Source organism: Onychostoma macrolepis, chromosome 03 (genome assembly GCF_012432095.1).
Source record: "Onychostoma macrolepis isolate SWU-2019 chromosome 03, ASM1243209v1, whole genome shotgun sequence".
NCBI classification, from domain to species: domain Eukaryota; kingdom Metazoa; phylum Chordata; class Actinopteri; order Cypriniformes; family Cyprinidae; genus Onychostoma; species Onychostoma macrolepis.
Genome location: NC_081157.1, coordinates 4,659,880 through 4,682,077, shown reverse-complemented (window position 1 = coordinate 4,682,077; position 22,198 = coordinate 4,659,880). Strand labels below are relative to the sequence as shown.

The following is a 22,198-nucleotide window of genomic DNA, read 5'->3' as shown; positions in this document are numbered from 1 at the left end:
TCCTTTGGACGTCAGCTTTGGATAATCTGATAAGTTAACATAGCAGTTTAAAGGATTGATTAAATGCTATTATTAATAGCTTTGGGTATAGGGTTATTTCTGCTCTGCAAACTATTGTCTTTTGATGGAATTTAAATTGTGCATCACTTCTATGTTATCTGGCTGGTAATGGCACCAATGATCACAGGTCAGGGAAACCTTGATACTGCTCCATTGGGCGCTTGAAGAATTAGAACTTAAACACACTTGTCAGACATGTGCTTAATTGAGAACTGATACTATGGGTCATTGAAATAATAACAAAAATACATAAATTGTTTTGCCAGAAATGTCCCCTATGAAGTCCACAACCGGTGGTTGAGCTTTATTGGGGTTTGTTTATACATGTTATTGCCTGCCTGTTTTTTGTCAACAGCTGGACAATTTTTCAAAATGAGAATCATTTGTAATTATTTGTAACCTAGCCTAAATCATGTTTTTTTCATTGTTGTATTTTTGTCCTTTTCATTTCAGGAAATACATTGTGACCCGGTAAACTTTACCCAGCCTTCAGAAGCTCCGCCCTTTGATCAGTCTTCAATGGCTCTGCCCTCTGCCCAGACTCTAGTGGCTCCTCCCTCTGCCCAGACTCTAGTGGCTCCTCCCTCTGCCCAGCCTCCCGTTGTGCCTCCATCTGCTCAGACTCTAGTGGCTCCGTTCAGTTGCATCCACACATACAGCAACTTTGTCGCTAGTCTCTGTACTGAAATGAACCAGATGAACGATGTTAGTCAATTAATATTTTTGTCAATTCATGAGCTTATAGTTGCTAATAGGAACAAACTTTTAAAGATACCTAATTTGGCAAGTAGGATTATTGTAATTCCTACTCCTAAATTATCCTACTCCATCGTTATTTCATCCTTCTCCCATCTGGCCATAGGCAGGGTTTAAATTGGGCCAGGGCCGTCCGGGGCTGAGCCCCGGCACATAAGACTCCAGGGCTCAACATTAACGCTTCATTAATGCCAGACAAGTAACATGATTAAAACATCACTAACCAAAAATAACCATGTAAACACCAAATCGCAAGTATTATTCTGATTTTATTACATTTAGAGAAAGTGGCGAATAGTACAGTATATAATGCATCTATTTGACAGTATAAGGTTGCGCTGCTGAGGCAAGGTTCACACAGCCTCTCCAGGAGAAATCAAAACGCGCAACACTAAGAAACTCAGCATACTGAGGTAAAAATTCAAAATGGAAAGTTTTTATATTTAAAATACAGTTAGGCAACATCACTCAACGTTTTCACCATTACCAGTGTTTAATAGTTCCATAAACAGTACAATGAGCAAATACAATAATATTAGGTCACTTACATTTTTGGCGGAACCACAGCGCATCTCAAAGCAACCATCCGATTCATTGCTGAATGATTCAGTGTTTTGAACGAATCGGTTGAGTCAAAGTTTCATTAGCTCATGCATAAACATCTGATGAATCTGTCGTTTGAATGAACGACTCAATGACGCTCACTACTGGCATTTTAATTTCGTTGAAAAGTATAATTTCCACCATCATTTCTCGTTTGTATATTCAATTTTTTTTTATAAAGAATCTCATAATTTAATGTAGTTGTATTTTTAAGTGTATGATTTAATTTGATAACGTATAGATAATAACAATCACATTATTATAATTGAATTTACAGATCAAATGTAAGAATTTGAAATGAAAGTTAATGAGATTAGTGGGAAAATGCCCTCTATAAAGGTTAAAAAAAAAGCCCTTGGATAAAATATAAAAAACATGCAGATTTATAGCCTATGTCACAGCTGATAGAAAACCGATGAGAATATTGCATTAGAATGAATTATCTTTGCAAAAAAACACAACACGCACACAATACATATATATTTCCATTGTCCTCAGTTGTAAGTCGCTTTGGATAAAAGTGTCTGCTAAATTACTAAATGTAAATGTAAATATATATATATATATATATATATATATATATATATATATACACACACACACACATATACACACTGTGTGTGTGTGTGTGTGTGTGTGTGTGTATGTATGTATGTATGTATGTATGTGCTCGATACCATAGAGCCCCCACATAACAAATCCTAATTTAACCCCTGGGTGTAGGTATAGATTACCTATGAGTAGGCGGACTAACTTTAGTAAGAGTTTTGTTCCTACAGCGATACGAGCTTTAAACGCATAGGAAATCAGCCATCATCTTACACTCTAGTTTTTCTTTTTTTGAGGGGGGGGGCATAACTGTTTGTGGTTGTATTGTGATAAGTGTGTGTAGTTGTCCTTGTGTTCCATATGCACCTTCTGTGAAAATGATTTTTTTCTTTGAGGACAAATAAACTTATCTATCTACTCATTCATTTAGCAGATGCTGGAACATCCTCAGGTTTTTCAAAATCTGTTTTTCTATGGCGTTTCTACTGTTGAACACAATAGATATTTTGAAAAATATTGGTAACTGTTACCCATTTCATTTACAGCCATGTAGGAAAAAAACTTTTTAAATGAATCTAGTGAGTCAATGATTCAATTACCCGTTCATAAAGACAGTCAGTTTTTTATTTCAAACACTATTCTAAACATGAACTTATGAATTTAATTGCACTCATGCCACCTCTGAGCCTCATTAAATGTCTGTAAATATACCTACATGCCACTTTTGTGCTCTTCTATGCCACCTCTGTGGTGCAAATGAGTTTTGTTTTAATACGTATTGTTTTTGATCAGTAAAATAACTTATTCTTATTTTTTTATTATAAATTTAGAAAAAAAGCTTATAAATATACACTTTTTAATTCGACATAAGATGACATTCTTCCAATAAAGATACATTAAAAAGTTACAAAAATGGCTCTTGTAAATCTCTTTAGGTAGTTAAATTATTACCTCTTAAATGATTAATTGATTATTGATCAGAAGGTGCTCCTGAATTTTGTTTCTGTGGTCCTAAAAATAAAAAGCGTAGAGCCCTGCATAAATTTCTCTCTCTTAATCACTTGTTCGGATTTGTAAAGGTCTAGATTTCAGGACTGTGTGCATCACTGTTACATTAGAAATAAATGGGTGACAGTTTTTTTTTTTTTTTTTTTACCTGTCCACTTATGATCAGATCACTTGAATCCAAGTGAGTAGTGAGCTGTGGATTCTTCCCCCTCATAATAAACGCTCTACACTGCAATTTATACTTTTAAAAAAAGTTGTACATCCTGTAATTCACATTATCTTGTTTGTCATAAAGAATGAAGAATATCTATTATCCAGCAGTTTTATTCTCAGTACAATCATCCTTATTTAAATCATAAAGTTTGAAAAAACAGATTTAAAATCATGTGTAAGGCCACTGAGACAGCATGCTGATGTTGCACATAAAATATTAATGTTTAGAACAGTGCAAATACAAACACCATTAGAAACTCATAGTTCAGCATCGCACACCATGATATGGGTTCAAATGAGAGCCCATTTCTCTCCAAAACGGTGCCATTTTTAGCATTTTGCTATAAAGAAATAAGATAACTAAACTTGATAATTTGTGTTACAATTTTAACATAGATGCACTAGGGCTGTCGCGATTCGTCAATTTTAATCGACTAGTCGATTTTTAAAACTCGTTGACTTCATTTTGCTCGACTAACCGGCAAAATACCGGAAGTGGCGCATTTCACAGACGAGAATCCTTAAAACACATTATTAGACTATTTTCCAAGGCTGCATGATATATTAAACCCATTTAAAAATCATGATTAAGCATAATTGTGAATTCACAAACGCTATGATTTAATTAAATAATTAATATTAAACAAGGATTAGATCACGCAGTAATTGCACATTAGCTCTATTGTTTATAATAATTTATGTATTTTAACAGTTTTGTTCAATAAAACCATATGATTTCTTGCTTTTGATACTTTATTTGAACTAATTATTATTGCATCATTGCTATTATATATATATTTTAAGTCATTTTAAAAAGCTATTGTTCACTTAAATCTATTTTTATTACCACAAAAAAACAATTCTTATAATTATAGGGCCCTATGACATCCGTTTTATTTCCAAATTCATTTTTTTTCCATTTTCATTTTTCTATACTCTTTCTTTTAATAATCAAAAGCATCTCCAATGAATTGTTTTTATAGTAAAAAAAAAAAAAATTTTTTATTTATTTATTTATTTTCAGAAATACTGCGCACATTTACATTTTCAACCTAAATAAATTCTAGTAAATAATATTTCTGGTAAATACTCCTTTAAAAAGTGTTTTTTTTTTTATTATAATTTTATTAGTGGATATGTTGTCATTCTGACACTTATAATACTGATCTTTGATTTCAGTGATTTGGACTATGAGATGGACACTTGCTTCTTGCACTCTGTTGCACTTTACTTTTGCAAAAAGGATTTAATAGAAATTTGGATTTTTTTTTTGTGGGAAATTAATCGTTTAGATTAATCGATAAATTAGTCAATAGATTAATCGAAATAAAAATAGTCGTTAGTGGCAGCCCTAAAATGCACATTGTTCTAGAAGGATGGCATCATGCCATATCTTTTACACATTTACTCGCATTGTTATGTTGATAAAACAATTTGTAAGGAAAAATGCATTAAATAGCAAAGTATTTCTGGGGAAACTTTTTCAAAAGAAAACACAAACGCATGTCTCTTTGCTGAGCCGCGGTGGTCTCGGTGAATCAGCAGCATCCACAACTGAATGGAACAAAAAGTGTTGAACTTGAAAATTGTTTATGTACACTTGCGAAACAAAGGCGGATTGTATAAAATGGATCAAAAAAAAAAAAGTTTATTATTGAGCTGCAGTTTTATTACATCACGCGCTGACACAGATGCAGTGTATTAACGCCACGGGTCATCAATAAGGTGCAGATTGGTCCTCAATTTGAGTACATTATTTCAAATCGTTTTACAGTGTTTCCAACACACTTTTTCACAGCGCGCATCACGCGCTCAAACTCATCAAAAGTCAACAAGTTCAACAAGCAACAACGACTTCTCCAAGTGACTGCTGCAGAACGCATGCGCGAGAGAGAGAGAGAGAGAGACTAGGCAGCGCAGATCGCGCGTCTCATAAGTGACACTGGCGGGAGTTAATACTGTACGCAATACCCACAACCTTCAGGCCGAGATAGGCAAGCATATATACAAATCATTTAGTAAGCAGAAATCCAAAATTTACCTTAACATATTAGAGGAAGATGCGACTGAATTGATGCTTGAAGAATGCATTTCCAGCAGCCATGATAAACAGCAGCTGGCGGTTAAAGTTTTCAATGCACAATTTGATTTGACGAAAGTCACGAGACCGATTACTATCTCTCTATCCAATCACATTAATGTATAAAAAAATACAATTAAAATAAGCATGTAACGACCACGAACGGAGGAAAATAGTTAGTGGAGTAAAAGTACCTATACATCACTTAAAATTAGGGGTGTCAACGTTAACGCGTTAATATTTTTTTAACGCAGATTAATCATTTAATAAGGACTGACCCAAACTTCTTGCCGTCATCGCAGCACAGAAGGTTATCTATCGTGTGATGAGGGTACAGCATCAGTGTTGCCAGGGTAACGGCACAAGTAGGCTATTTTTTTAAATACAGTCACGGGAAAAATTACAGAACCGTGGGTTGCGGTTTATTGGGCTACTTTTATAATGTACCGCGGCCGCCCAAGGTGTATATAGACAAATAAAAATTCAAATAGATCCTTTTACTAATTTGTACTTGGAATGTATACTCCCTTACGAAAATTAACCATGGTTTTACTATAGTAAAACTGTAGATAACCATGACTGTAGTACCCGTGGTTTTTTGGTGCAAACCATGGTTTTATTACAGTTATATTTTAGTAATACTATAGTACAACTGTAGTAAACCATGACTGTAGTAACCAGTTTTTTGGTGCGAATCATGGTTTTAAAAACCATGGATCAAGTACCACAAATTAACTATGGTTGTATTACCATAGTTTAACCATGGTTTTACTAAAGTACCTCAAATTACATTTAAGCCTAGTTATTCAACAAACATCTACAAAATAAAAACAGAATGACAAGTTACTATTCTATGATACAGGCTTTATTATAGCAGTTACATCATCTGAAACAAAATATTGTTGTCACATGTCAAAATGATTCAGAACTATGAACTATAACTTTATTTAATAAATAGTGATAAAGCACTGCAGTGGTAGAGATGGTTTTCTGCTAATTTACAAAATATAAATAGCAAATTGTTTAACTGTAATAATGCATTATCTCTATAGAAATTAATTACATGTTGCACAAATAAACATGACTTAGTGTTCACACACAACATTATACCGCCGACCTCTTTAACAATATCTTATGTAGGGCTGCATGCAACTAACAATTTTTTTTGATAACCAATTTATTTGTATATTTTTTTTAATTAATACTAGTAATTGGATGACAAATAAATAAATAAAATATATACATAATTTTTTAATTAAAATAATTTTAATCCATTATTTTAATGAATGTCATTTCACATCCTGTCTATGAAAACAAATATAATGAATATATCTATGTAGGCTCTGCTGTACATTATAAGCATTAAAGTCTTAAAATACAAACATTACATTCTAAACCTAAAAACAACAGATTGCTTGTTATTTTGAAACAGAATTTAAAACAATTTAAACAAAAAAACACAATGTTAACTTGTAAGAGGTGCGAGGAACAAACACAATCATATTATATTATATTAATGGACAGTTCCAACAATAGTGCCTTTACTGTTACTGATCTCATAAATATGATTACTTGTGTTACATGTCGGGTTTTAAACCTACACTTAATTTCTAACAAAAAATATTTAAGCAAAATGTGTATTTTAGTCAGAATTATGAGCGGTCTACTTGTTTTGATGCACTATTCAAATTCGTTGATGATTATTTTAATTATCGATTAGTTGTTGCAGCCAGGCCTAGTTTTATACAACCTGTAAACACAAGCCCAACACAGGCAGATGTGTGCAGTCCATCGCATTAACAACCTTGATTACAATATCGATGAAGGTAAAAAAGGTTCTTTCAGTGGAAAAGTTTTACACATACAACAAAATACATTCACAAGGAATGAGAAGTACTTTAAAGAATGTTTAAAATGATATCAACTCACGAGAAGATTTCAGTCATTTCAAGCCTAAAGCAAGCTGATTTATTCTACATTGAGTCACCTCATGGGGGCCGATGAAGGCCAGATGAATCCTCCACACTTTTACTTGGTGAAGGAAATGCCCCTCTTTTCAAAAACTTCTCATGCTGCATACATGGCAGTAGTGGTCAGTATGAAGTCTATCATATAGTCCAGTAGGTTACAGTCCATCTTTGGTTTGGTTGTCTTGATCCTCACCCCATATGGTCTCAGGACCTAAAATGAGAAGATGTGTATATATATATATATATATATATATATATATATATATATATATACACACACACACACATACACAATATTAATAAACAGCTTGCTGGAATTCTCAGTTGTTATTGGTCAATTGCACGCTCATCTACACTCTTAAAAAAAGGTGCCAGAAAGAACCAAAAAGGGGGTTTCGCAGCGATGTCATAGATGAACCTTTTTTGGCAGGTTAATGTCAGTACCTCATCATCCACTACTATGCCCTTTTTCATCCCGTGGAAACTGCCACTGCTGGTTCAAAGAGTTCCTGCTTTCACAGTCCTTCTGATGAATGGTTGAGGCTGGGTACATAGCATCCTGTAAAAAAAACAACCTTTCATTAGTTTCTTAATTTTAATAGGTTTAGCACAGGTATAATGATGCAAAATGACAAACAATGATAATGGAAAGGTATTTTTCAGAATAGAAACAAAATCAAAGCAAGTCAAAGTATTTTGGAAGTTCATGCATCCATCTATTCACTCTCCAAACCAGTTATCCTCTCTAGGGTCTTGGGGGCTGAAGCCTATCCCAGCATCTTGGGCCACAAATCCATCCAATTAATGGTATTTAAGCAATATAGTAACAATTATACATTAACTGTCAAGATTTTGGAAACATTACAATGTTTTGGGGAAAAAAAATCTCTTCTGCTCACCAAGTCTGCATTTATTTTATAAAGAATACAGAGAAAATAGTAATATTGCAAAATATAATTACACGTTAAAAAGAACTGTTGTCTATTTTAATATATTGTAAATTGTAATTTATTCCTGTGATCAAAGCTGTATTTTCAGCATCATTACTCCAGTCTTCAGTGTCACATGATCCTTCAGAAATCAGTCTAAGATGCTGATTTGCTGCTCAAGAACATTTCTGATTATTAAAACAGTTGAAAACAGTTTTTGCTTCTTAACATTTTTGTGGAAACGGTGATACCTTTTTCAGGATTCTTTGATGAATAGAAAGTACAATTAACAACATTTATTAAATGTATTAAACAATTTAGTAAATAGAAATCTTTTCCAACATTATAAATGTCTTCACTGTTACTTCTGATAAAAGTAATACACCCTTGATTAATAAAAGTATTAATTTCTTTCTTTTCTTACCACAAATGTTTGAATGGTATTGTTTCCATAAAAATGTTAAGCAGCAAAAACTGTTTTCAACATTGATAATAATCAGAAATGTTTCTTGAGCAGCAAATCAGCATCTTGGAATGATATCTGAAGGATCATGTGACACTGAAGACTGGAGTAAGGATGCTGAAAATACAGCTTTGATCACAGCAAAAAAAGTGGTATTTTAAATGATAATATTTCACAATATTTCTGTTCTTACTGTATTTTTAATCAAATAAATACAGTAGTGGTGAGCAGAAGACTTACTTAAACACATTCAAAAAACATTTAAAAAATACCATACCAACCTCTAACTTTTGAACAGTAGTGTCCTGTATGTTTGAGGTTTTACTTACTAGTCACATGGTTCATAGCGACTTAGAGATGCTGTCCGACAGGAGACTCTGCGCTCCTCTGCTGCACGGCCATCATAATCTAGAAACATAATATGCAATTTATCACAAAGCCAACTATATTTAGCTTTGTTTAAAGGAAGCAAGCTAGAGCAGAAGTGAAACGCAGAAAAGAAAACGGTACACACACACACACACACACACACACACACATACACAAACAATTTCTTAAAATAAAATTATTAACGTTCATGTATTTAGGTTTGTGTCACTACCTGTCAAAACCTTCCTTTAATGAACTGTAATATAACAGATGCATGGTGATATAAGAAAATATGTTGTGAAAAAAAATGCATATTTCTTCTATGCTCACCCGTTTCCTGCATTTCTGTCAGCAGCTCCCTTCAGAAATTTGAAATCTTGGAGCTTCTCTTCCTTTGTAAAAAGATTATATTATCATTCCTGAAACCACAGAACAATTTAGTCGGACCTTTGAGTCTCGTTCAGCAAAATGAATGAATCTTTTTTCGAGTCATTTCGTTCATTTTAGCTAAATATAATTAAAATGTTACGTGCTACTTCCCTAAAACATCTACTACTTATGCAAACGTTGATCACACTACAAACAATACAAAACTAATGCTATAAGAAACAGAAAAGATGAATTCATTGTTTACCTGGGTCTTCTATTATTAGCTCACCTCACCTCTTATCTGACAAGTCTTCGGGTTTGAGTCGTTTGTTCATTACGTGACAGCATCATAAGCTAAACCTATGCAGTCAGAGCCGGAAAGAGAATTGATTCGTTCATCTCCCGAGTCTTTCGAGTCATTCGTTCTTTTGTCACGTGACGTGACAGCATTGGACAGATAAATTAGTTAATTTACAAGCTTCCTTACAAACGGGTGCATAGTTATTATTATTATTATTATTTACTCTTACAGTTACGTGATGCGTTCCTGGTCTCAAATTATAGCTTTTTATTTATTACAGTTTATAAATGTGAATTTCTGTCATGATGGTTCTTTTCCATAACACTGAATGTGGTAACAAAGGTAATAAACTAAAGAGTTGGTTATTATTATTATTATTACCAAGTATTTTTCCCTCAGACTGAATAGGTTTAGCTTATGAGGCGGTCACGTGATGAACGAACGACTCAAACCCGAAGACTCGAAACAGGTGAACTAATTCAGTGCAGAACCTATGCGACTGAACGAATCACTCTCCGAGACGACTCGTTCTTCCCGAGTCACGTTAAAGATTTGTTCAAAAAGAACGAATCGTTCAAGAACGACCCATCACTATTTTGAACTAATGTTAGATTCAGTTAATTTGTGCTTTGTGTAAGTGACGTCACCCATTAACAGTATACATCACATATTTTAGGTTAAATAAGTTCCAATAAACCATTGACAAACTGATAGCAAACCCTTTACAAAGCTATCAAAACTTCTCATCTACACATAAAGATGTGATTAAAAACCCAAACTTTCATAAACAAGAGCTCAAGCTTCAGAGTTAGCCTAACATACCTCGTCTGAAAACAGATGCTAGCAGACTTTTTCGAAGACTGTAAAAAAGTAAATATTCAACAGAAACATGTCAGTTACATGTAAGAAAGTGTCTGGAACAGTTGTGTGTGATATTTGTGTGATTTTAGGGACTAATCTCACCTGAAAGCAGTGAAAACAGCAGCGAGAGACGGAGATTTACTGTTCGTCAGTTACAGTGTTGCCCACCGTTTCCATGGCAACTCCCTCCGCTGCAGTGTTTGAATGAGACTCCAGTATTCAGCGTGCGCCCATTTAAACACGTCACAGTCATGCAGCATTCACTAACCTCTTAAAATCTTTATTAAAACTCATTTTGTAGTTCTACAACCAATACATTGGTGCAAAATGTATGATAGTGGGATAAATAAAAAAAAATAATAATAAATTATATTTTAAGATTTGTATCACTCTGTCTTTTTATTTCATTTTAAAACATGATTTTTATACTAAACTTTGCTTTTGCTAAATAACTAGCCTAATACATTTTTTGAGTCATGCAAAACAGCATTAAAATAGGAGTAAAAAGTATAAAAGGACTGATCTACTGGTCTTTTTTAATTAAAAAAAAAACACCACAACACTATTTATAACTAAAAATTAATACTTTATTGAGCTTTAACTGAACACAACTAAAAGAAAATGAGTCTGGAATGAGTTCTGGACCAGGCAGCTAGGAACATTTAGCTCACTTGATCTCACTTTCCAGAAAAAAATATTTATAAACATGTTGATTGTGAAGAACCATTAAATAGTCTAAAGAACCTTTTGTGCAATGATGGGTTCTTTTGGATATTAAAGGTTCTTCATGGAACCATACACCCTACCAAAGAACCATATTTTAAGAGTGTATTTTTTGTAATAACTGACAACACATTTGCCAAATTTGATTGTTTCATTTTCAGAAATCATGAGGTTAATTATGATTATTTTATTGAGCCCTATTTTTTTAAGAAATAACTAAATCTGTAGTTAATACTGTTGAAAAACATGGTTCACTTTGTAGTTACTATGGTTTTACTACAAAAAACATAGTTTAACTATGGTTACTGTGGTAAAACCATGGTTCATTTTGTAGTTACTATGGTTTTACTACAAAAACCATAGTTAAACCATGGTTTATTATGTAGTTACTGTGGTTTTACTATGGTTACTGTGGTAAAACCATGGTTTATTTTGTAGTTACTGGTTTAACTATAAAAACCATGGTTCATTTTGTAGTTACTATTGTTTTACTGCAAAAACCATAGTGAAACCATGGTTAATACAAAAAAACCATGGTTAATTTTCATAAGGGCCTGGCAACTTAAGAACGGAGAGGCGGTTGTAACATCACAAACAACGTGAGTTTCAGCAGAGCAGCAGAAATAAACATGACAACAGCCACTATAGATTATATAAGATAATAAACACATGATTACGATAGGATATTTGTATGTGATTTTCTTGATGAATGTGTACATCTGAAATGCTAATTTGTGCAGCGATATAAAAGGCTATAAATAGCATATTTTAACAACAGTAAACGACCAAATTCCACATGTGATCATAAAGGAAGTTATTACAAACACTCGATGGTGGTTTGAAGCGAGTTCTGAGTAAAAGTGTACTATTCATCTCATAAATTGTCTTATGAAGCATGATGCTAATATTAGCTCTAATGCACCTGCAGAACAGGTCCAATTCTTCTTCATAATGCATTTCGTCATAATACTTCATGTAAGGTCGCAAGAAAATGTTTTGTTGTATTTATTTAGAAATACTTTTGATAATAGTTGGGTAAATGCATACTGGGATTGAAGTGATGTGGCTTGGTAAACATTTTATTTCCAGTATAAAGGCTGATAATGGCTGAATAAAAACAAAAGAATAATGATAAAAGAATAATAAGGATTATGTCTCATACCTGGCAGAAGTGTGAACGGTTCTGTTTCCTTAAACTAGTTTGCCATGCATTTCTTCAACACATTTACAGGTAAATCCTAGTATTTTAAATTTGTGATTAATCATGATTAATCACAGCCCATGACTGTGATTAACGCGATTAATTTTTTTAATCGATTGACAGCACTACTTAAGATGTACTCAAGTAAAAGTAAAAAGTACACAATTTTTAAACTACTCAAAAAAGTACAATTAATGATAAAAACGACTTAATTACTGTAACGTGAGTATTTGTAATTCGTTACTTCACACCTGTGGTGTTCAGTGAATGAGATGCAGGCTCTTGAGCTGAAATACAGCACACTACAGTACAGCAGCTGTTCTGTGGATTCACTACAGAGTGTTCGTCCTGGTTGTGATTCAATCTCTGATGTCTACGACAGCAACAAACAGACTTCATCATATTACGAACATCAGGCCTTATGAACATGTACAGCACACAGTCAGCAAGTGGATTCACAGACACGAGCAATCGTGCACAGCGGTAAACTCTTATAGCAAATTTGAGATTGTGAAACTGTACAATAAATACCACAATCACAAAAGGCAGAATGAGAAATGTGTAAGTCAACAGCACCAGGAACAAACTGCCCAAAATTAATTTGCGCTGAAGAGCAGTCAGAGATATTGAGCGAGAAAGACCTCGACGAGTGCCAGCAAAACAGAGAATGATTATAATGTAGGGAATTAAACACGCTACACACATGGGTGGACGATTAAAATAAATACGAGGAGGGTTTACTTCTGCAAAGATCAGAGGCACAAACCAGACGATCACAGAAATAAAACAGGAGAGTTTGAGTGACTGGTGATATTTGTACCAGATAGGATGAGAAATCAGAAGATATCGTTCAAGAGCAACACATGCCATAAAATACAGACCCGTAATCAAAGAATAGAGATATGCACCAATCCATGTATGTGTCCATGAGGTTGTTGTTTTTGTTTCTACTACTGCTATTAACATACAAATGACCTGTATGAGATCTGAAAGTATCAAATTACTAATAAAAACTGAAGCAGCAGGCCGGGATTTGATGATGAAACACAAGCCAATCAGAGTTAAGATCATGACTGGAATCTCAATGACTGAAAGGACACGGACAAATACAAGTTCTGCATCTTGTTTACTTATTAATTTAAACAACTCCCAAAATAATAATAAACGGGATTCTGATGCAGTTGAGTCATTGATGCTGGTGTTATGTTGTGCCATTGTTTCACAAATTTCTGAAAGGAAGCAATAAATAAACCAGTCATTAGTTTTAATATGCAAGAAATGCTTCAATTTCTCAATGTAAAAAAAAAAAAAAAATACTTATTTATAAAAACAGATGGCCTGACATGTTTATTCTCTCTAACTGTTGCCATTAAAATTGGTGATGTGTGATGTTACAGGGATAGTTCACCCAAAAATAAACATTGTGTTATTTACTCACCTCATGTTGTTTCAAACCTGAAATTTTTTTTTTTTTAATCTTCTGAACACAGATGAAGATATTTTAATGAAATCTGAGCGATTTCTGTCCCTCCACTGACAGTCAGCCTGAATAGATTTAATTTAGGGTTTTATTCTCATATTTACACTGATCAGCAAACATAAACAGAAGCTCATTGGTTCTTCCGGATCTCAAATGTGCTGCGAAACACCAGAATGAACCTCACTGATTCTCCAATGACAAGCAAGTGTGCTTGAGCTTCTGTTTGCTGTGACTACTGTGTGCTGATTCATGTTTATCTGTGAATAAAAGCCTGAATTAAATCTGTTCATCATATAAATCGATCGAGTCTCTTCAGAAGATGCAGACTGAACCGCTCAATTCATCTGGGTTTCTTTATGAACTCTGTGTTGACTGTCAGCGGAGGGACAGAAATCTCTCAGATTTCATTAAATATATCTTCAGTTGTGATCTGAATGTGAAGAAAGTCTTACAGGTTTGGAACGACATGAGGGTTAACAAATGATGACAGAATCAGCATTTTTAGTTGAACTATCCCCGTAAACTGCTTAAAATACATTATTCATTAAAAACCACATGTATAAAGCTTAAATTTTTTTAAAAATAAACACTGAAATCACACTGTCCATAAAGCCTGGAATACACTACACGACTTTTAAAATCTGAACAGATTTTTAAAACACTAGGCATCATACACTTACCGACTTTGTAAATAGTGACAAAAGAAAACTGGGCATCATACACTACACAAACTAGGATCATACACTACCAGACTTTAAAGTTGTTCCGATCACAACAAACTCACGCATAAACGTGCGCCTTGTTGCTAGGAGACGCATGACAAATGAAAACATCTAAAATCAGCTGAAAATATCAAACATGTTTGATATCCTCCGACTGGATAGAATCAAGGTCTGAAGCTAAAAAATCGTCTGTGACCATCATACACTACGCGATTTTCTGTGGACTCTGTCAGCTGTAATCTGCAGACTGGCTCCGACTTTCCTCAACTAGCATCAACTTGTTCAGACTGTAAAATCGGGGGGAAATTGGGGCAAAAATCACATAGTGTATTCCAGGCTTAAATTTTTTTATTTAAACAATATCATAAGAATGTTGTTCTGAATATTCAGTATCAGCACAACTGCTGGTGTGACACTGCTTTAATAAAATAGTTCAATAAACAAGCAATAAATACTGAACAGCTTACATTTATGACAGAACTTGTCCAGTTGGTTTGTGTTTCTTGTTCCACAGAGAAGTCAAAGGAGAACGTTCAGCGTTATATTTTCCATCAACTCCACACCGTAAAAACACATCCAAGCGCTGTTGATCTGATGGAGAACATCGTTCAGATACAAACAAAAGTGAATAAACTTTTAGTCCATTTAGTAGCAAGTTTAACTGTAACATTTCTAACTTGAATAGTGAGATCTTACTGTGATGTGAGGATCAAGACGACTGGGGAAGCTGCAGTGAATGCTGTTTATTGAGCAACAGTTGTAACATACGCTGAAATAAGACGAGAGCGGTGAGTAGAGCACAATAACATCAATGATTGGTAATGACTGTTAAACTGTAATTAAGGCTGAAAAAAGGTCATGAAAAAGGGTCGTTTAATTGGAAAACTCTAAATTAAAAAAAATGTTCTGGCACAACTACCAGAGTTCACTAAAAATGCTTTCTAGTTGTGACTCGGTGTCCTTTCATCTTACACCTTTAACCCTGTGATTATTCAGGTAGGGTAAGGAGTCAAATCTATATTAAACCATAAAGCACTCACCGCCCGCAGGTTACAGTCCTTCAGGAATGACGTAGAAGACTCGTGGTTGTTCTTGTTTGAGGCTCAGTTTGTAGTTAAAAGTAATGTCTCATGGGAGGCAGTAGTAACAGTAAAATCTCTTATTTTATTGGTTACAATACAAAGCAGTTAATGCAAAAATAAAACAAAAAATCAGTTAAGTTACAAGTTCTATAATCAGACTCTAAGCAGCAATATTGGAGATGCTGTTAAGCGCCCCTTGTTAGGTTTCAGGTGTCCTTCACGCTTAATGCAGGCAGCATCTGAAGAGTGCTTTACTCCTCAGACCTTTTATACTACTTTTTGGGAAACTAATTACTCATCAGTCATCACATTAGTCATCAATTCTTGAATGTGTTGTATGATCCACTCTTCTTGTTGTAGGTGTATCATTCTCTGTAACTCATACATTATAACGTTTGTCACCTACGCTGCTGTCTGCGTCTCGCATTCTTCCGTTTCTTTGTCTGCTTCACCTCTTGTTGAAACATGCTCGCTTCACCCCTGTGGACCCTCTTGTCAATCTTTGTGGTTGATTTTGTAGCATTAGCTCATAAGTCTGTCTTTCACAAATGTTGCTTACTCATTCTAACAGAGCAAGTTTTGCAATTGCAAGCATCTTTATCTCAAAGCATATATGGCATTAACTTAAAACAAGCAAATTACATAACTTTGAAACAGATAAATAGCAATATCATTTTTCATTTCCAAAACATAGTTTATTTTCCAGTGTTTTTTACTTCCTCGGTCAAATAAGAAACCTGTAAATCCTAAGAGAAAGCACAAATGCTCTGATCGTGGCCCTGGAAAGTGGATCTTCCTGAATTGCACATTTGTCAATTTCACAATATCTGCAAAAATATGTGCTTCCATTGAAATTCTCCAGAAACCCACTAATATTATGTGAGCCTAAATTGTCACCAGCTATTGCCCGCAAGAGTCCCTTTACATTTAGTCCGTCTGGAAAATCTGCACCTGTACTCTCAAGGTCTTTAAAGTCATTGACTCAGCACCAAAGTCCTTAAAGTCTTGTTCCCTGCAAAGAAACACCAACTGCATTTTGTCAGTACTTGACCTATTATGGGGAAATAGATCTGCTAATGTTAGATACATCACCAGAGTTTTATGGAGGGTTTTTCCCAGACCTCAAGAGTTCACAACCTCAAGAGTCTTGATATAGGACGAAGCCTAGTGTAGATTCACCTGCATGTTGCAAGTTTGCATTGATGTTTTCTCCATTCCACACATCTATTGTAAATAAGTTTATTTATGAAGTATATTTAAATTCAGCATTACACTGACCAAAGTGCTGAACAGAACCAATACAACAAATTCTAAAAAATAAAATAGAATACAATTAAAATAACAACAATACTAAAAAAAAAAAAACAATATCAACAACAACAACCGTACACACTGAGTTTATGGCCCAGGAAAGGCGAGAGAGTAAAAATGTGTCTTAAGTCTGGACTTGAAAATAAAAAGAGAAGCAGTACTCCTAATGTCAGGTGGCAACTGATTCCACAAAGTGGAGCGGCGACTGCAAATTCTCTGTCTCCTTTAAATTTAAGGCGTGACCGGGGAACATGTAATAGAGCTTTATTTGCCGACCTAAGGGACTTGGGCGTTGAATGCAAATTAATAAGATCCGAAATATAAGATGGGGCATGTCCATTATGAGCTTTAAAAACAAAAAGTAAAATCTTAAACTGAATTCTAAAAAAGACAGGAAGCCAATGAAGGGATGCTAATACTGGCAAAATATGATCACGTTTTTTTGGTGCTGGTTAACAGTCTAGCCGCTGCGTTCTGAGCCATCTGCAGCCGTGATAATGTAGATTGTGGAAGACCAACATATAACGAATTACAATAATCCAGTCGTGATGTGATAAAAGCATGAATGACTATTTCCAGATCTTGAAAGGAAAGCGATGATTTAAGTCTGGAGATGATTCTCAGCTGATAATAACTGTTCTTAACAACTAAGCTAATTTGTTTTTCAAGACAAAGCTCAGAGTCAAAGGTAACAGCTAGATTTTTTACACTAGACTTAACATATGGAGTTGTAACGAGGCTGATGAGACGTGCGGATCCAAGTGCAAGCTTTATTCAGAAACAAGGTCAAAATACAAGCAGAGTCGAACAACTGGCAAACAGGTATATAGAGGGCTAGACAAGAGAGGTAGAAATCAGAACACGAGGAAACAGGCAAGGCAAGACTAAGACAACTAAGTGGGCTCCGTAGAGTAGCTATCACTGGGGGAGCGATAAACGCTAGACAATACGGTAACTAAACAAACACAGAAAGGCTCGGTAAAGCAGCTATCGCTAGGAGAGGGATATATGCAAAACTAAACACAGAGCTAAACAAACACAGAATGGCTTGGTAAGGCAGCTAACACTTGAAGAGTGCTACACGCAGAACAATACTCGGCAACTAGATCAGGATCAGAGAGTGTTTTATGTAGTGTATGTAATAGCTCTTAGGTGAGCGTGTGATTGGTGATAGCTGTGTGATCAGAGCCTTCAGCTGTGTATGTGCAATCAGTGTAATCAGCTGTGCATGTGTCATCAGTGCAATGGATGATGGGTAATGGAGTCCAGTGTGATGTGTGCTGTGAGAGTCAATGTGGTGAGCGAGTGACCTCTGGTGGTGAGTGAACGGAAGTTCATAGACCGGATTCGTGACAGGAGTGAGGTTTTCTAAGTTACCAGTAACAGAGTTTCTTGTTTTAGAGGGACCAAAGAGAATCACCTTGGTTTTATCATTGTTAAGCTGCAGGAAGTTATTTGACATCCAGCATTTAATATCCTCAAGACAGTCAATGAGAGTCTGCAAAGAATCTCGAGATTTTAAAGGAAGATTCAGCTGAGAATCATCGGCATAAAAATGAAAAGAGATGTTATATTTCCTTATGATATTACCAAGTGGAAGCATATACAAATTAAAAAGCAATGGCCCAAAAATGGACCCTTGAGGCACTCCATAGAGAAGAGAAGCAGAAGAAGAGATTAACTGGCCAACAGACACTGAAAATGACCTGGATTTGAGATATGACTCAAACCAGCAAAGTGCCGTACCCTTTATGCCCACCCAATGTTCAAGGCGTGACAGAAGGATATTATGATCTACTGTATGAAAAGCGGCGCTCAGATCCAATAAAACCAAAACTGAATTATCACCAGAATCAACTGACAGTAACAAATCATTCAACACTTTTAACAAAGCTGTTTCAGTACTGTGGTGGGTAGTAAAACCTGATTGAAAAGGTTCGAGTATATGGTTAGAATTTAAGAAAGGAAGTAACTGTGATAGGACAACTCTTTCCAGTATTTTTTAAAGAAATGGGAGTTTTGAAATAGGACGATAGTTATTCAGGCAATTAACATCGGCATTGGGTTTTTTTAAGCAATGGCTGGACAACTGCATGCTTCAAAACCGCAGGGACAGTGCCTGCTTCTAAGCAGGAATGAATAATTACTTGAATACTAGGACCAACTATATCAAAAGCCCCTTTAAGAAAGTCAGAAGGAACAACATCATAAGGCGAAGTTGAAGATTTCGTCTGCGTCACCAAGTCCCTTAACTCAGATAAAGACACCGGCTGAAAACTATACAAGGTAACTGTAGAAACTGAACAGTCAACCAAAGAACTAGAACAAAGAGGATCAAATGAGGATCGAATACCAGAAATCTTTTCAATAAAAAAATCTCAAAAATCTCTCACAAATATCTGGTGATTGCTCTACTCCATAAGAGATGCGGGGATTAATTATTGAATTTATAGTGCTAAATAAAATTTCATGGGTATGAAAATGACTAGTAATAATATCAGAAAAATATTTAGCTACTTGTGCTGCCTTCTGAAAGTTCACCAGGGATTCTTTAAAAATTTCAAAAGAGACAGTAAGATGATCTTTTTTCCAACGCCACTCTGCCTTCCGACAAATTTGTCGAAGCGAACGAGTGGAGTCATCCAGCCATGGTTGTGATTTAAATTTTGGACAATTATATTTCAGAGGAGCTATACAATCCAGGATATCAGAACAGGAAGAATTAAAAAGAGAAATTAGAAAATCAGGACTTAAAGAACGTTCAGCAGCATCTGACATTGCCGTAAACACTTCATTACTATGAAACATATATGAAAACTGATTTGCAGTGAGAGAATTGATACAACGAGAATAAAAACCTGTAGTTTTTATATTACCCAAAAAGCTAGATAAGTTGACATTAAATACAATTGGCTTATGATCTGAAAAGCAAGCATCTTCAATGATTATGTTATCAATGGAAAACCCATAAGACATGATAAGGTCCAGAGTATGGCCAAGTACGTGTGTAGCATTTTCAATATGCTGAGTAAAGCCAAAGGAATCCAACACATGGATAAACTCAACAACCATGGGCTTACCAGGACAACAGATATGAATATTAAAATCACCAAGTATTAACAGACGATCATATGTGATAGTATGAGAAACAAATTCAGAAAACGACTCACCCGCTCCAGTCAGGTCTGAGTTAAAAATAGGAAATCCGATTCGTGGCTGGTAAAAAAGTCATTCAAAATAAAAGTCTTATTAGACACAGATTTGGCATTTACCAGGGCCATTTTAACATGGGAGACAACAGTTTGTGTTTGTGATTGACGAACATACTCCAATGATTTAATATTTTGAAGATTCACACCCCTGCTTCGGGCGCGCAGGAGCGCAGAATTCGGCCGAATTCAGCTGAATGCCTCTGATCCGGGATGATGGGTAGATGATAGGCATATCTCACATCCCACGAACGCCGAGCCAGGTATAAACCATGGTGACCATAGGAAGGAGTGAAGGGACATGTAGAGAGTTGAGCCGAGGAGATAGAAACTTCTCTCCTAATCCTCACCCGGACACCTCCGCGATTTGGATAATACTGGATGATACAACAAGGAAGCTGGCAAACAAACGCGGCCGAGGGAAGAGAGAACAAGGAGTAACAATATTCCTGTGCAATGGAACAGTCACTGGCTTGATTGTCCAACAAACATTTGATGTGTAACAATGCTTGGCGATCATAGGTGATGATTCAACAGAAAAAGCACAGATAGACAGAGTGCTGAACGGATATTTAAAAACTGACGAGACAGACGGCATGCCGACAAACACACAGGCGCCATCTTGGATTTTTGTACATAAACACTGCATCCTTTTATTAAAATGTCCTTCACCTGGGGTCTGTTCTTCATACGTTGCTTATTACATCCGAGATCAAATGACACATCCAAGATGATATGATCCAGCTACTCGTTATCTGGCTAATTCGGTTCTTCGAACGCACCTGTTGTTGATGATTAGTATGGCTGGATTGAGTTATCTGAGATCATTTTGCGTTCATGCGCTGGTTTAAAAGGGGATATGTATGGATAGTAGAAACACTGATCAGCAACGCTGTTATTGGTTGCCCACGATGGCCAAAGAGCGCGCCCACTTTTTCTCAGCGGCAGAACAAGAGCTCTTGATGGAGGGCTATGGCGAGTTCCAGAATTTAATAAAAACGCCAGGGAACTAGAGGTCTGCAAGCCCGTCGGGTCCCGACGGAGCCCGACACGCTGAGTCCATTCGGGCCGGGCTCGGGCCATTTTTTTTTTTTTATAGACCGGGCTCGGGTCGGACTCGGGCTCATTTAGCTTCTCTCCTTTTATTGTGCCCATATACGCGCAGAGCACACATGGCTACTGTATTAAATACTGATTATATTATAAATGCTATACATCGCCTAAGCAATACGCAACGCATATACGCACACATTAGCATACAGGTGACCATGCAGAGCATCAGGAAGAAGTTGGAGCGTGGAGTTACAAAAAGTTCCCAATGCTTCGGGAAAAGCTGCATTTTTGATCAGCCATACATTTGATGATGATCCTGACTCGCCATCTCCTCACTGGAGTTTTTGTTTTCGATTCGAATTATTTCGTTTTAAAGTAGTAATTCAAAGCTTTCTATAGACACTATATTTATCAAGTCAGTGAGGCAAGTAGGCTATATGCTGTGTTTCGGTTTTTCAGAAGCGCTCAAAACCGAAACTGCTTTTTTTTCTTCTTCTTTTTTTTTTTATAAAAGCACGTTTCGTTGATATTGTGAGTGCACACAAATAAAAGTAGACCCTTTACAGTTCTGAACAACGTAGCCTATTACTCTTACCTTTATGAGCAAAAATGACAGCGTATTTTGAAATGTTTCCAATGCAAGTGATCGCTCAGGCGCGTCCTGTAAAGCGCGCTTCAGCTTTCACTCTCCGCACAAACTACTGGATATGCATCAGTGCACATTTATCTAGCTCAAGCGTTTAAACTAACATTGTGGAGCTGTTTTATAATTATAGATTTCATTTTAGAGAAGTCGTGATGATCTGAGAAAGCTAAATTGACCAAACATATAGGCTATGAATCAACTCGCTGTCTGCCGCTGGCCGCTTGGTCGTTACTTTAAAAA

The 22,198-nt window shown here is 35.5% G+C and overlaps 1 protein-coding gene and 1 long non-coding RNA gene across 2 annotated transcripts in view; both read right to left on the bottom strand.

Annotated features, from left to right (window-relative positions):
- Positions 1–6,136: 6,136 nt before the first annotated feature.
- Positions 6,137–9,661, bottom strand: LOC131537747 (uncharacterized). The gene is made up of 5 exons (XR_009270376.1): positions 9,635–9,661; positions 9,331–9,419; positions 8,961–9,039; positions 7,684–7,798; positions 6,137–7,450 (listed from the first exon to the last, which is right to left on the bottom strand). It is a non-coding gene; the product is annotated as an uncharacterized LOC131537747 (long non-coding RNA).
- Positions 9,662–12,695: 3,034 nt separating this feature from the next.
- LOC131534024 (mas-related G-protein coupled receptor member A5-like) overlaps positions 12,696–22,198 on the bottom strand; it is a 115,155-nt gene continuing 105,652 nt past the window's right edge. The window contains exons 3-5 of the mRNA XM_058766613.1: positions 15,354–15,426; positions 15,125–15,248; positions 12,696–13,684 (exon numbers count right to left, since the gene is read on the bottom strand). Of these exons, the coding sequence (XP_058622596.1) occupies positions 12,696–13,670 (975 nt within the window). The 5' untranslated portion in view covers positions 13,671–13,684; positions 15,125–15,248; positions 15,354–15,426. The remainder of the gene's footprint in view (positions 13,685–15,124; positions 15,249–15,353; positions 15,427–22,198) is intronic.